The sequence below is a fragment of the Myxocyprinus asiaticus genome, chromosome 22 (genome assembly GCF_019703515.2).
Source record: "Myxocyprinus asiaticus isolate MX2 ecotype Aquarium Trade chromosome 22, UBuf_Myxa_2, whole genome shotgun sequence".
Classification (NCBI taxonomy): domain Eukaryota; kingdom Metazoa; phylum Chordata; class Actinopteri; order Cypriniformes; family Catostomidae; genus Myxocyprinus; species Myxocyprinus asiaticus.
Genome location: NC_059365.1, coordinates 32544718 through 32560116, shown reverse-complemented (window position 1 = coordinate 32560116; position 15399 = coordinate 32544718). Strand labels below are relative to the sequence as shown.

The window sequence follows — 15399 nt, the reverse complement described above, 5'->3', positions numbered from 1 at the left end:
TAAGTGTAAAAAATATGACAAAACAGTTATCAACTGCGCATCTGAAAATAATGGAGAGTGATTTTTTTTTATAAATATCTCGCAAAATTTGAGTTTGCTACTTTTGTTGTTTATTTAACATCTCATTTTTTATTTAACTGCCTGATTGGCTGGGATGTGAAATGCATGGAATGTTCTAAAGCTGCAAGGAATGTGATTTACTGCATGTCTTATGTCGGACTATGAGAGCTTTCTCATCCTGGATCAGCAATAATACCCGCTGCTGAAGTCAGCTTGTATTTTTAACTGTCTGTCTGTTTGTGTGCACATGTGTGTGTGCATGTGTTCAGGTCACTCAGTCAGGGCAGTGCCAATGCGGCCATCCTGGATGTAACCCAGACAGGCGGGCACAAAAAGCGGGTCAGACGGAGTTCCTTCCTCAATGCCAAGAAGCTGTATGAGGATGCACAGATGGCACGCAAAGTCAAACAATACCTGTCAAACCTTACCCTGGAGACAAACGAAGAGAGCCTGCAGACACTCTCAATGCAATGTGAGCCCTCAGTCAACACATGTAAGTGGGGTGCAAGCATACACACGCTCATAAATATAAATAGGTGGGCCCATCTTTTGTTTTTTCTATTGTATTCACCTAACAATAAATTATTTCACAATTTCTTGTTTTCACATTCTCTTAGTGAATAAAATAATTATTCTTTGTAATAGATTTGTATTTTCAGAAGGAAATACTAGTGCTTGCAAGCAGCAAAAGAATAGTGTTCAAGTTTTAAGTAAGCTTAGGTTTTATGTTTTTTATTTTTTCGTGATTAAAATGCACGTCTTGCTTTTCTATCGGCTGTGCGAGAAGCTTCAGTGCTGCTCTTGGAGAATAAAGGAAAATAAACATGGATAAATAGATCACTGTCATAATTAAGTATGCAGATAAATTCAAGAAAGGAGTCCAGTCACAATTCAGTATGCAAGTACAAGCAATGAAGAAAAACAATCACAATTTAATGTACAAGTATTACTCTGTAAAATTTTGAATGGTGAACATCCTGTCAATGGGAGATATTTACATTTTAATCTTACATTTCTTAAGAACTGTATAAAACCTGTATATAGATAGCACAACTTGGGTTGAGATTATCTACAAAACACAATTTGAATGGAGTCTGCAATAAGCAACTTTAGTTGAATTAATTGCAGAAAATTGTGGAGAAGATGAATAAAATCGATCATCTGCGAAATATCCTCGCAAGCACTCCGATTACTTTTATTAAAACCTATTTTTTAAAAGGCATGGTTTGATTCTTTGTTGCTAGAGATTCATATCTTTGCTAGAGATTTACTATTTCTCTTAAATTTCATGGTAGTGCCGAAGAGTTCTGGGGACAAGAGGAGACCCGACACATCTCCTGTGGTCGCACGTGCTGCCATCCACCAGCGCCAGCAGCTTCAGAAAGCCAACCAGGCGCTTCAAGTGCCTGCCGTTGCCCTCTACCCATCTCGCAAGAAAGTGCCGGTCAAAGACTTGCCGCCATTTGGTAAGACCACCTGGTCTTAATGAAACTCAAACACGATTGGTTAGTTTGCCATAACTGGCCTCAGTCATATTATTGGAGCTTACAATTGTCTTATTGTGTTGCCGCAGGCACAAGCTCACCACAGTCTCTGAAGAAGATACTGTCCCTTTCAGAGGAGGCGGGTGAGAGACACAAGAAACAGATGGAGGACAGTGTGTCCAACAACTTGTCACAGCTGTCCTCTCCTCCCACGTCTCCTCACAGCTCACCTAAGAAGGGTGAGAACACACAAACATACACTAACCCAGTGGTTCTCAACTGGTTTTGCTACAGGATCCAAATTTTACATTGGACATAAAGTGGCGACCCAACACAGTACCAAAATTTGTACAAAAGACAAACATGAATTGTATTAATATTACCATGAACTAAATAGTCCCAACAATGTGCACATTTATTAAAATAACATGAATAGGAAAGTAGAAAAGACAATTGTGTTTTGTAAATGTCTCTTGAATTTGAATGCTTTCATGCTTTCAGCAGCCAATAATGCACCGCACAAATTGTGTTTAGCACAAACCGTGTTTATCCTCACTTGTTTTCGAGGATGAGTGGATGTCATGCAGCTTTTCATGTTGGCATCTACCTCATTTCACTAGCTTCTACCAAACTACCAAAAGTATGATTGGACGCACAGCCTTTGATGTCAACAACAAAAGATATTGGGAGGTGTTTTCTGCTCCCTTTAAAAGTTGATATGCCTATTAATTCTACGATCCTAATTATACATGATTATATGGTTTGTCACATTTTATTGTTTGCATTTAGCATTGTTTTGTCGTTGCAGTCCAAGACTCTATAGAAAAACAACCTGCATCCCAATTTGTGGTTAAGATGTACCATTTGAGAACTACGATGGCTGTGAAGTGCAAAACATAACAACAAATCTAAAAACACAATGGCAAATCCAAAAACAAAATAACAATTCAGAGACACAACATCAAATCATAAAATACAACGACAAATCTGGAAACAAAACAACAAGTCCGAAAACACAACACCAAGACAGAAAACACAATGATAAGTCAGTCAAAAGTTTTGGAACAGTTGTAACAGTCAACAAGTTTCCATTTCCACTGACTTGTCGTTGTGTTATTTGACTTGACATTGTGTTTTTTGACTTGCCATTATGTTTTTTGACTTGACGTTGTGTTTTAGGATTTGCCGTTGTTTTTTTCTGACTTGTTGTTTTGTTTGGCACTTCATTGCCACCATAGTGAATCATTAAAGAAGAATCTTTGCTGATTTGGGGGAAGGGGGTGGGCAGAATCTGCATAAATAGTAATGAACATTACATTATAATCAGTATAATGTTATTTTTAATTTTAAACATTGTAAAATGTGGTGAACTGAGCTGAGAGAACGACACTGTTATTAGTAGCTGAAAGCAGTATCAAATTAGACAAAATTTCAGATAAACATGCATGGGGTTGGATCAAATTCTGTCCAAATCTGGGTGTAGATTCTGTGTGGGCATGCCTATGACACATTCATCGTATTTCAATGTCTTTTCCTCTTAACTTTGGTCTTTGCACACCCCATGTACTCTTCTTCATTGACATATCTGTAAACTGTGGCATTAGTGCCCTATGGTGGCTGTGCAATGACATGTATTTTCAGAAAGCATTTAACCCCACCACTGTCACACAGTTTATGCCTCTGTCAGCTGGCACCTCTTAGTGTAAACTGGCTTTCATAGCTATTTGAACATGTTGATACTGCCATCTAGAGGTAAAAATATCATACATACACTATAAAATATTCTGCTATTTTTCACAATGTAGCAGCATGCAAGATAGACACTTTGGCTGTGTTTGGAATGGCATACTACCATAGTACTCACTCACTATTTCTGCCATGTAAAAGTGCAAAAATAATAAGAAATGGTAAGAGTATTATGGTAGTATGCCATTCTGAACTAAGCCTTCAAGTATCATATATGGTATATCTAGTAACCTTAGGTTAATCTCATTTGAAAGTTGCTTTGTATAAAAGTGTCTGTGCAGACAAGTGAAGTGAATTTCCTGACAAAAAAATATCAGCACTCTTGAAACACTGCTGATTCCATTATTGTAATGTTACATATGCAGCACTTTCTATATTTTCTTTTGAATTTATGTCACATAACCTTTCTGTCTCTCGTCAATCCGCATTCAGCCATGGCATCTTTAAGAAGCCAGGGGATAAGGAGTTTTCCCTTCTCCTGTAAAAATGCACCAACAGGTAACTGGGCCTGGATAAAGATTTAGCCAGAGAGTTCACACAAGCACCGTTATGGCTATGTCCCAAACACTCGTTAGCTGCCTATCTAGACAGCATTTTTGTGCATTATAGGTACATTCTGAACATTGTTTAAACATACAAAACCTTCTGTTATGTCCAAAAATGCTGTCAAGGAAGTTAGCGCACTAGGTTTTGAGAGCAGCCAATGTGTATTATAAAAATTTAGTGAACTCTCTCATCAGGTATCGACATAGTTTTTGCCTCTGTTGTAGCTGGCACAGACAGAGAAAGATGTAGCAGCTGAACCCCTTGCAGTGTGTGTGTGTGTGTGTGTGTGTGTGTATGGCCCTAGTGTCTATGCTACTGCCTAGTTGTGATTAGCTGGGCCTAGAAAATGAGCATTTTTGCTCTAACTAGCAGTAATGTTTTATCCATTCAGTATGGCGATTTGATATTGTCTTAGTCCAGCACAGTTATTAAAATATTAAAAGTTCTACTCATTTGCTTGCTGTTGTGTAGCGTAAAGAGTTGAACCTTCTCTGGCCCTTTGAATTATAAGTGATTATAAATTATAAACCCTTCTCTTTTGTACTGTAATTGTCTCAAATGAATCATGTTGCAACCAGGAAGAGGTATGTGGTGTGAATAGGTTAAATCAACTGCTATTGTGTAATTGTCACTTCCATTATTTTAGGTGGCAGCTTTGTAACCACAAAATGTAGCAATACTTTGTGAACAACAACACAATAAGTCATGTTTACTCAATAGTTCTGTTCCAAAACCTAGGAAATATCTACCTAGACATAATTTTAAGCCATCATATGCACATTTCTGATGCAAGCTCTTCCAAGCCATAGAAGCTGGCATGGCATTACAAACAAACAATCTTTTGGCCACATGCTAAGGCATCATTGCATGCAGGCTTTGCACTGAAGGCAATTAACCTCCACCCATTCAGTCTTGATAAATGGCTCAGTCTAATTAATAATGTGCTATTGTAGCCAATATTTAAATGTGCTATGTCATTTTGCTTTATAGAGTATTGCATTGTTAGATTAGCAACATGCTAACACAAACTTAAATTCAAACTTCAAAATTGAAATCAATTATAAGTTGAGTCTGCTTTGCAGAGTGCTATTTGTGTGGCACGTGAAGTTGATGTCTGTCTAAAACTTTTCAAATCATTCACTTGAGGTTCCATCTCTGTTGGGATGCTGCTTCAGAAGGCAGTTGCCCCCAGTATGTAGATAGTGGGTAGCAAGGCAGCTTACTAAGTTTTTGAACAGAGCCTGCTTAAAGTTAAAGTTAAGAAACAGTTATTGACTGGAGTACCTCAAGGCTCTGTATTAGGACCAATAAAGTTTCTAATCATGTTGTTCTCTGTTCTGATTTGCCAGGTTATGGACGAGCAGGTGATTACCTATCAGACTCTGGCCATAGTGAGATCTCCTCACGCTCTAGTCTAGTGAGCACCTCCTCCCTGGACATGGGGCAAGAGGAGCGCAGGCAGCGGTATGGAGGATTGGCTGGGGAGGGCCATGGCACCGGTCACCGGCTAGAGCGCAGGGCAACTGCTGACCCTGACCAGTACAGCTTGGGGTAAGCACCACTCCATGTGAGCCCTTTCTGAAGAGTTTCACACATATTGAAAATGAAGTAGGGGTTTAGGGTGACAGCTGCAAAAAGGGCAATTTCCATGTTTGTTGGTAACATACAAAATGTCTCAACAACTCTACCCACACAAACACATTCATATAAGCACAATGTACTAGAATTAATATATTTTTTTACCAAAAAAATAAAAATAATAATAAAATAACAACCCTGTTTACTCTATGTATTTTTCTGTATTTTTCAACATATGTTGTTTAGAGTGGTGAGGTGTACTGAATAAAGAAAAGTTGCAAGTTCACTATGAAGTGATCTAGGAGATATTACTATTGTGCCATTGCCATGAACTAGGCATCTATAGTAACCTCAGTTTGCTCAATGGGAACAGTCCCTGTAATAGGTATAATGTCATGCTTTTATTGTATGTCATGCACACATAAATTTAAACATGAACATGGTATTTAACATATATTTATTACATAACAGATGGAAAATGAAAACAATCAAAATATTAAAAGTGTAATACCAGTGTTAAGTGCATTGAATACCATAGTAAACACATATGGGTCACATACGACCCACATATGCATTCTAGGGATGATGCAAACTCTCTTATAATTTAAAAAAATATTTAACTAAATGATAAATAAGCCAAATATGGTCAAAGACACCTTAATTGAGGTATACCTTGAGTGTCGGATCAAAAGACCATTTCATGTCAAAATTATAGTCAAAAAGTAGACGGCCGTGCATTTTTTGACCCACATACTGTATGCATTTTAGGGTTAATGTGCTAGCTTGCTGATCTGAGTTGGCATTTATTGTTGTTTCTTGCCAGTGAAGACAAAGTAATGGAACTATTTAACCCTCATGCCCCATTTGGGGTTAATGTCCAACAAAAGGGATATTAAAGTGATTGTCCATACAAAAATGTTAATTCTGTCATCATTTACTCCTAACCCATGTGACTTTCTTTTTTTGCTATGGAACACAAAAGGAGATGTAAGGCTGAATGTTAGCTGCAGTCACCATTCACTTTCATTGTGTGGAAAAAAAAATGTATTGAAAGTGTATGGTGACTGAGGCTGTCATTCTACTTAACATCTTTTGTGTTTCACAGAAGAAAAAAGTCATATGGGTGAAGTATCTCTTTGACATTAAAGTATCAGGTTGATACATCATGACTTTTCTTAATCTAATGAGAACTGATTCAAAATAAAATTTCAACTTGATAATATGCATCAAACGTCCTCTATGAAAATGTTGCATTACTTCTGTGTGGGATCCCAGAGACCCCAAATATAAAATGTCAATAAATGCAAAAGAAATTCACATGGTAAGATTGTCTGATTGATAAACACACTATAACAGTTAATTGTCAACTGTCTATTTGGATTTGTTTAATTGTATTTTTCTGCTATCTGTTTATTTATTTATTTATTTATTTTTTTTGCTGCTGCCAAATTGACCAGTGACATTTCTATGCCTACCATGACAAGTATATGCCTAATTTGTGGTAATACAGAGGGTTAGAGCCTCAGTAATATCTGACAATTGGGTTTTGATTAGGTCAGAGGAACATATTAAAAGAATGTAAAGGGGAAATAAGAGAATAATATTGTAATTATCATTATTGTTATCTCATGTACATCTTTTAAGGTTTCTGGGACCCCAAACATAAAGACAGTATCTTAAAAGAACCAGAGGGTAAATCATTCTGGATTCGTCCTTATGCTTTTTCTTTCAGATCCTACTCATCTATGCAGGACTGCCGGGGTCTGTATGCTGGCGCCACAGTGCTGTCCTCCCCCAGCTCAGAGGAGCTGACGCAGGACCAGGGTGACCGGGTCTCGCTCGATGCTGCTGATTCTGGGCGTGGTAGCTGGACTTCCTGTTCCAGCGGCTCCCATGACAACATCCAGACAATGCAGCAGGGGCGTAGTTGGGAGGCGCTGGCAGAGGGAGCGGGGCTCTGGGGAAGTAGAGGGAGCTGGGCATCAGCCTGCTCCTCCTCGTCCTCTGCGGCATGTTGGGGTGAGGACTCTGAGGGTGACACGGGCACGATCAAACGAAGAGGAGGTAGAGATGTGACCACAGACCCAGAGACCAGCAGCATCACCTCCACTGGATCAGAAGAGTCCAGGCAGCACAGTCGACGCCCCTCACCCATCACTGCAGGCAACACCAAGGCTGTGATTAGTAAGAGTCGCCACATGAAACTAGCCTATATTCTAGTTTAAAAGTAAATGTTATATGTGCTTCACTGCAAAAGCTATAGTCAATATTTTGGCATGAAAAAGTTGCGCGCATGGTCCAAAATAAACTTCTTGCCTCTCCCCAGCACGGAAGGACGGTCGTTACCGGGACCCACCGCCCACACCGCCGGGGTACACGGCATTGACCATCTCAGACATGGCCGATGGCTTGGTGCACTCCGGCAGGAGACCCCCGGACTACACTACGGCCTTGCAGCGCTCCCGTCTCGTCACACACTCCCCTGACTCCCAGCAGCCACCTGCTTCAGGAAAGTCCACTCCTTCAGACCCCCGGGGCCGAGAAGAGGAGGCGGCAGAGGAGATGGAAGAGGAGGGTGAGTGCTTGTCTCCCAAACTGAGAACTCAGAGGAGGAGAGGTCCACACACAGCAGTTCCCCCCAGACCATGAGTTACATACACCACCCCAACAGGAAGGTAAAACATTTCAAACTCCAGTTACTTACTCACCAACACACTCACACTGACCAGACAAAAATAATGAGGAAGGAAATGTTTTTTGCAGTGCACGCACGCACCCACTCACACACACTCTCCTCACGCACACAAGTGCACATCTCAGCAATGAACCTCCGCTGCATGCCAAGAGGACAGCTCCTTCACCTGCCCACCATCACCCACCACCAACGCATCTCACATATTGCATGTGTCGCCACAGAGACAGCCTGCCCCCCGTCACCGTGGCAACATCCCAGTCATTGCTCCCTGCTCTGCTGTGTGTATTGGCTCTCACCCATCAGTGCTCACAGGAATATCACTAGATCTGCTATCATAAATGCTTGAACGTGCTAGAATTTGAAGTTAAATAGTTGTGTTGCCAAATAGCACATCAAATAGCAAGAGATGTTTGAAATCGATTACTTTTCAGCAAAATTATGATGCTTACAATAGTTACACTGCAGTCTTTTTTTTAAGTACTTACTGTGCTGTCATGTTTGTCTTTGGTTTGGTAAGGCCAGAGTACATTTTATTTGTTTATTATATTTAGTTGTTTGTCTGTGGCACTGTTCCAAACTCTAGTGAGCTGCCTACCTAGCCAGCTTTTTTAAGCATCATAGATGTGCTATGGATGCAAAGCTTGTTCCAAACAGTAGTAAACAAACTACATTTGGCTGCCTTAGGGGCCTTTCTTGTGCTGAAAAAAGTAGTGATGGTGATTTTGATTCATCTCAGTGACTTGAGTTTTTTAAATCCGTTCACCAAAAAGATTTGTTCATTGATTCGTTCATTTATTCGTTCATTGACAAATTACTGCAAATTATACCTTTGCACCAGTAGATTGCACCAAAGGACCGTCTTTTACATTTTGAACGAGTAATTTGCTTTGAAAAAAAATGCACAGCCACTCACGACTAGAACAAGTCTAATTATACTTTATTAAAATATGCGTGTTCACAATTCTACTTAGAGACTTCAACACTACAGGGTGTTTAAGCATCATAAAAGTTTCCCCACAAATGACAACAAAGCATGTTTATCATATATGAACTGCTGAGCACAACTTTTTATCATGCTATACAAAAAAAGACAACAATACTAACCTAAAGAAATTATTATACTTTTCAATAATGTCCGTATGTCATTGTAATGTGGTCATCACTCACTTTTATTAATAATTATTTTTTTGTTGAACGAGATTGCTGAACTGAACGTCCTCCTCGTTCAGCCAGTCAGCAGATCCTCGTTCATGAACGAGATGACTAAGTGATTCGTTCATTTCGTTCACGAATGAGTGTACCAGTACCCAAACAGGTTTCAATTAAAAACTTAGTGCTTTCTTGCCAGAGGCACTTTTTTTTGGCTCTGCGCCCGTAGAAGCGCTTCAAGAAAATCTAAGTCATGCTATTGTGTCACGTGACTCGGTGCACCAGAAGTTTTACCCTTAAATAACAGTCTAGAGTCTTATGAACAGTATTCAGTCAGTTTAAATTAATTAAAATTATGCGCTGCGTATAGTGAAGCCAAAATACGCATGTGGTCATGGGGTCGCACAAAGATAACAAGGCACTGCAGCCCCTCAGCACACCAGAGAAAAAGGTAAAAACCATTGGCTTACCGATTATCAGTGCTGAAACCTTTTCTGGTTGAAGAACAATCTGGAATCATGTGTAACAGCAAATATGTGACACCTGTCTTCAAAAGCTAGACGCAGTGCAACAAATGAAACAGAATGCAGGAGTCTCTTGACGCGTTTAAAAAAAATTGCAGTTTTTAAAAAAAATTACACGTCTACAAAAATGTGGTGGTCCTGCGCGAGACTCTGAAAAACAGCTAGAAGCCTTGCAATAGTCAAAGATGTCCGGCCAGCGCATTTTAACATAGAAAAACAATTGAAAATAGTGCAGATGCAGGCAAAAACATGTTCTGTGTGTACAACCCCTTACTCTGCTGTTCACACGTGGCTGTGAATGAGAGCATGTGTGCGAAAAAAGTTATGTTAAAATTGAAAAATAATATTAAATCTATTTAGCTTGTATAATTTTTTTTCAAATATGATTTAATATTTTAAAACAATTATAGTAAATAAATATAGCCTATTATTATGTTTAAACTGTATATATATATATATATATATATATATATATATATATATATATATATATATATATATATATATATACTGTATATATTAGAGCTGTCACGTGATTAATTAAAAACATTAAACGTGTTAATACATTTACCGCTAATACATAAACCAGCATAAACACTGGTTGGGAGGACGGAACCTTTGCGATGTGCCCGCCCAGAGTCATTACACTGATGCACACTTCATAACACACACAACAATGCTTCCCGGTCAGTGATAAAATGATGGAGAAAGGACCTCTTAGTGCGATTTGATGTACAAAACAAGCTCAGATGGAACTTGTGATAGAAATCAAGTATTTTTGAGCTTATGTAAGGTGCATTTTAATTACCACAGAAGTACGGCAAATCTTAACTATCACCAAAACGCAGAATGAGATGTTTTTGTCTGCAAGCGCTTTTCATGTTATGTTCAAAGTGATGCCTGACGGTTGCTGCAGAAAAGCATATAGCCACAGTCTACAGGCAGAGTAATATTGTAGAGGATGAGAGTTTAAGAGATTTAATGCCCATTGCAATGAATATGCAACCTATGGGGAATCTATTTCTTTCAATTAGTCAACCTTCCAGTTAGACTTTGGGAAACGTTTAATGTTACTTGAATTGGTGCTATTTTAGTGCATTTCTATCTTTATACTGTGGAAGGCTTTGTTTGAAAAATGTTAATAAAGCATTATATTGTTAAATTATATATATATATATATATATATATATATATATTATATATTGTTTTTTTTGTTTTGTTTTTTTTTCCTAAGATGGAAGTAAATGGATTTTGACAGGAAAAGAAATATATATGGTGTCAAATTTCAGCATTTTAAAAATCTGCGATTAATCGTGATTAACTACCAAAACAAATATACAAATAACCTCAATTAAAAAATATAATCAAATGACAGCACTAATATACTGTGTGTGTGTGTGTGTGTGTGTGTGTGTGTGTGTGTGTGTGTGTGTGTGTGTGTGTGTGTGTGTGTTTATATAATCATACATTTTTCATTAAGTACGAACCCAACCAGAACCTGAAGTTATACTTGGAAAAACTAGCCCGAATCCTGCCCGAAACAATTGTGCCGTCAGGCTCCAGTTGGGTAGCATGATATCAGAGCCCCGGTGGGAGGTCCATAGATTAAAATTTGTCAAATTGGTCACCATTTCAGTTGGGATAAAGAAGGTAGCTTATTTAGACTATAGTAATGAGGCAGCTCTTTAGGGTTTAGAACAGAACAACTATGTGTACAAGACATTTGCATAAGTATCTTTTTGTCCATAATTCTTACAGAGATTCTTTCTTCTCTCTCCAGAGGATGAACAGGTGTCTGCTGTTTGAAAGGGGATGACACTGGCTTTTATACACTTGCTGCAGTGACTGCTGGCCCAGATAGGGGCTTCAAAGGTCAGACAGACAGCTAGACCAACCAGTCTACATCTTGCTGGCACTGCCTCTCTCCCTCCTGATGGATTCATCTCCCTAACCTGCCTTAAAGCATCATGTGGGGTGGGGGGTGGGGGGGGGGTGGGGGTTGTTGCCCTGCATGCTCAAAATACTGTGAAGAAAGGAGTCGAGCCAAAAAAAAAAAAAAAAAAAAAGATTTATTCGGCTCTTTGGAGAAAGGAAAAATTAACTGAACTGAAAACTGAACAGCGCTTTGAAATTCACACAAAAACAAACTACTGTTAATAATTATCTTCAGACAATGTCCCCCTACCTTAGCTTAATGGTCACACAGACACATTTAGTAGGTCCCTTCAGCACTTTTTTTTAACTCTGTTTAGGTGTAAACTGATGCACACAATCAATGTTTCAGTCGCCCTGTTCTCCTACAGGGCACATAAAGTTGTGAAGGTGAAAGTGGCTTGAACGTGTTCAACTCATCAACCCCACATCAGTTCCGATGGCAACGCTTGTATCCGTGCGGTTCAGTATTACAGTATTATATCTACAGTCAGGCTGATGACTTCCCAGAAGATTTTACTGAAGAACTGGAGGACTACATTGTGAAAACTGGAGTTTGCGTTTTGTGACTCCTGACATACGTAGCACACCTCTCTACTATGGAAGGTGCAATGTGGAAATGATCCTGTGTGAAGCCTTACTGGGGAGTGGGTGATATTATTGGTTCTTGGCCTAAGTGTGTTTGAGATCCATGCTAAAGTGTGAATGAAACACCAGGTTTGGTCATAAGCCTCCAAACAAGAATGACACAGAAAAGACAGGCCAAATGAATTAAAATCTGACTGAATCTCTTTGTAGGGGAGGTACAAGTAAAGTCAGTCCAACCAGAGAAAAAAACAGCTTAAACCAGCCTCAACTGGTGGGCTGGTCTAAGTTGATCTCCCAGTCTGGTCTGGCTGATCTGCTGGCTGGTTTTAGAGGGGTTTTGAGCACTTTTCAGCTGACCGTGCAGAGTGAACTTTAGTATGACATGAGCAGTTTTACTATTGAATGCCTCTCCTGTTCAAAATTAAAAGGACAATTCCAGGTTCAATACAAGTTAAGCTCAGTCAACAGTACTGGTGGCATAATGTTGACTACCTCAACATTTATTTCAACTGGTCCCTTGGTTATGAAAAAAATGTAAAACAAAATTGTAGTTACAATAATGCACTTTGAAGTGAATGGGGTTAGTCCTTCAACATTAAAATACAAACTGTTTCAAAACTATAGCCACAAGACATAAACATTATATGTGTTAACATGATTTCAGTGTCATAAAATCAGGGATTTATCAGAGTTACAGCATTTACTACAACTAGATGACAACAAAGTTGTAATATTAGATATAAATTGACAGAAAAAGGTAAGCGGTTTTTTTTTTTTTTTTCTTCTTCTCTCACAATAAAATCATGTTGACACATATAATGTGTAATCTTGTGGCTGTACTTAAAAAAATAAATAAAAAAATTGTATTTTAATGTTTATGGATTGGCCCCATTCACTTCCATTGTAGTTGCCTCACTGAAACCACGACTTTTGCTCTTTTTGTTTTTTAATTAACAAGTAACGAGTCTAAATAATTTTTTGTGGTAATAAAAACTATGCCTCAAATGCTGATGATTGAGCTTGATTTATATTGAACTCTGAACTTTTAACGATCTCTGGCTGCGGCACAACGCCCCCTGTTGGTCTAAGTGAGCACAGCAGGCTTCTCAGGCAAATGGGGTTGTCTAATTTGGGTGCAGCTTCCTTCAAGTCATTAAGTGATATATACTATTAAGGCATTAAGGAGGTGTGTTTTGTGCCTGAAAATGGGTGGCTTTTGTGTTAATTGTTTTTATGAGGGCTCAAGTCATGCATGTTTCTTCTGGTGTGTACGGAGTGAGCCATGATCAAACCACCACTGCTGCACAACAGCTTCCGAAATCACTCACAGGAACCCAACTGAAATGTGCTTTCGAGAGACTGGTGGGATTGGAACATGCAAACCCACCCGGAGGCTGCCAGTCAATGCAGAACTTAACACGTTTATTCTTTTGTTTTAATCACTGAGTTAAGCTGATCACATTGATCAGTAGTTAGAAACAATAGACTAAAGAAAAAAAAAAAAAAGAAGTTTGCAGTATTTTCCACTGTACCCTGTAACGTCACTAGTACTTAAATTCTTCCTGCTCTAGTTGCCTGTTTGTTTATATATATATATATATATATATATATATATATATATATATATATATAAATTTTTTGGGGGGGCTCCCACCTATTTTTTGTAATGGTTAAAATGGAAACAGTTGTTGATGACGACACATTTGTAACAGTAAATATATCAATCATCTGCTTCCATTTAATTTTTTTAGCAAATGCTCACACGTTTTGGCAAGCCAAGATGAGTCGCTTGTTTTGCTAAATAAGTTGCACAAATTGTACAAGCATAAATACAAGGTAATACGTAGTAGGTAGCTCTTCTGCTACTCTGTTCGATTTGTGATGTCAAGTGAGAAGTGTACATTTAGCTGGTGAAGATTCTCTCTATCTCTCTTTTTTCTTTTTTTTTTTCTTTTTTGTTTTTACTACTTTTACCTGTATGTCTTTTACAAAGACAATTGGTGGAGTATGTATATGTTGTTGTTGTTTTTTGTTTTTTTTTATACAATAATTGTAAATATTGGTTATATTTTTGTTGAATTGTAGAAATGTATGATGTTTATGCTTCAACATCCAGTTTATATGAAGCTGGGAGTCAATAAATTAGACAAAATGAACCAATTTATGGTTTTAAATGCACTTATTATTATTGCTATTTTTCGTTTTGTTTGTCCTGCATTAAGATTTTTGTTTGTCAAACATTACTTTAAATGACCTCTGGCACCATCTAGTGTTTGCACAAGATAAGACATGGAAGTAACTTGAAAATGTGTATCTCATACTTTTCTAACTGACAAATGTATGTTGGGGTTAATAAAAATACATCCATATCTATATACTGTTGCTGTTCAACACTTTGCTTTTTTAGCAATTCTTCAGAGATTCTGAGTACCCCGAAGAGGATATACACTTGGTCACATGAATGATGATTCCACATGATTTCAAATATAAATGATTATAATTTTCATCCTTTTCATTGTTATCTTACTGAAGTGGTAGAACAGAGTAGACCAGTGTAGTCCGAATTCCTAATGAATGACTCTAATGCTCTCATTCTTTTGAATCTACATCATGCAACATACATCGTCACCAGTTAAGTCTGATGTCTGAACAAATGACTCGGATCAGTTCCAATCACACAGAACAAAATTAAACATTTATGACATCAAATTGCATAAATGCATCAACGGCAAAAAACTCTGCATTATCATTTCATTCATAACACAATCATTTTGACAGCCCTATTTACAGCACCATACAGGCCTTTCAGCTTCTGCTTGTGCACCATAACAATTATAAAGAGCCTGTGTTTAAATTATTTATTGGTATATTTTCAAAATGAGGACAGAATTCGGAGTTTAAGAATTAGTGAGGCGTGTTGTGACACTGTTGCCTGATAAAATTCTGAAAAGTGCAACAAGAACTGAATGATATGTCATTTTTCAGTTTAGTGGAACATTTTTTAATATATACAGCATTGAGTAACATAACATTGCAATCTTGGGTGAATTATTTGCCAATATGTGGCCTTGATTATCCACTGATAAATGACTCTAGA

At 38.1% G+C, this 15399-nt stretch overlaps 1 protein-coding gene across 8 annotated transcripts in view; it reads left to right on the top strand.

Annotated features, from left to right (window-relative positions):
* LOC127413030 (rap guanine nucleotide exchange factor 2-like) overlaps positions 1-14688 on the top strand; it is a 198464-nt gene extending 183776 nt beyond the window's left edge. For 6 of the 8 annotated variants that reach the window (XM_051649819.1, XM_051649823.1, XM_051649821.1 and 3 more), the window contains 7 exons: positions 330-553; positions 1356-1526; positions 1634-1783; positions 5186-5387; positions 7147-7598; positions 7741-8089; positions 11563-14688. In XM_051649819.1, coding sequence (XP_051505779.1) covers positions 330-553; positions 1356-1526; positions 1634-1783; positions 5186-5387; positions 7147-7598; positions 7741-8063 — 1522 coding nt within the window. In that variant the 3' untranslated portion in view covers positions 8064-8089; positions 11563-14688. Of the gene's footprint in view, positions 1-329; positions 554-1355; positions 1527-1633; positions 1784-5185; positions 5388-7146; positions 7599-7740; positions 8090-8177; positions 10201-11562 lie in introns of those variants that run through there. The other 2 variants (XM_051649824.1, XM_051649818.1) reach the window with 2 other exon arrangements.
* Positions 14689-15399: the final 711 nt, after the last annotated feature.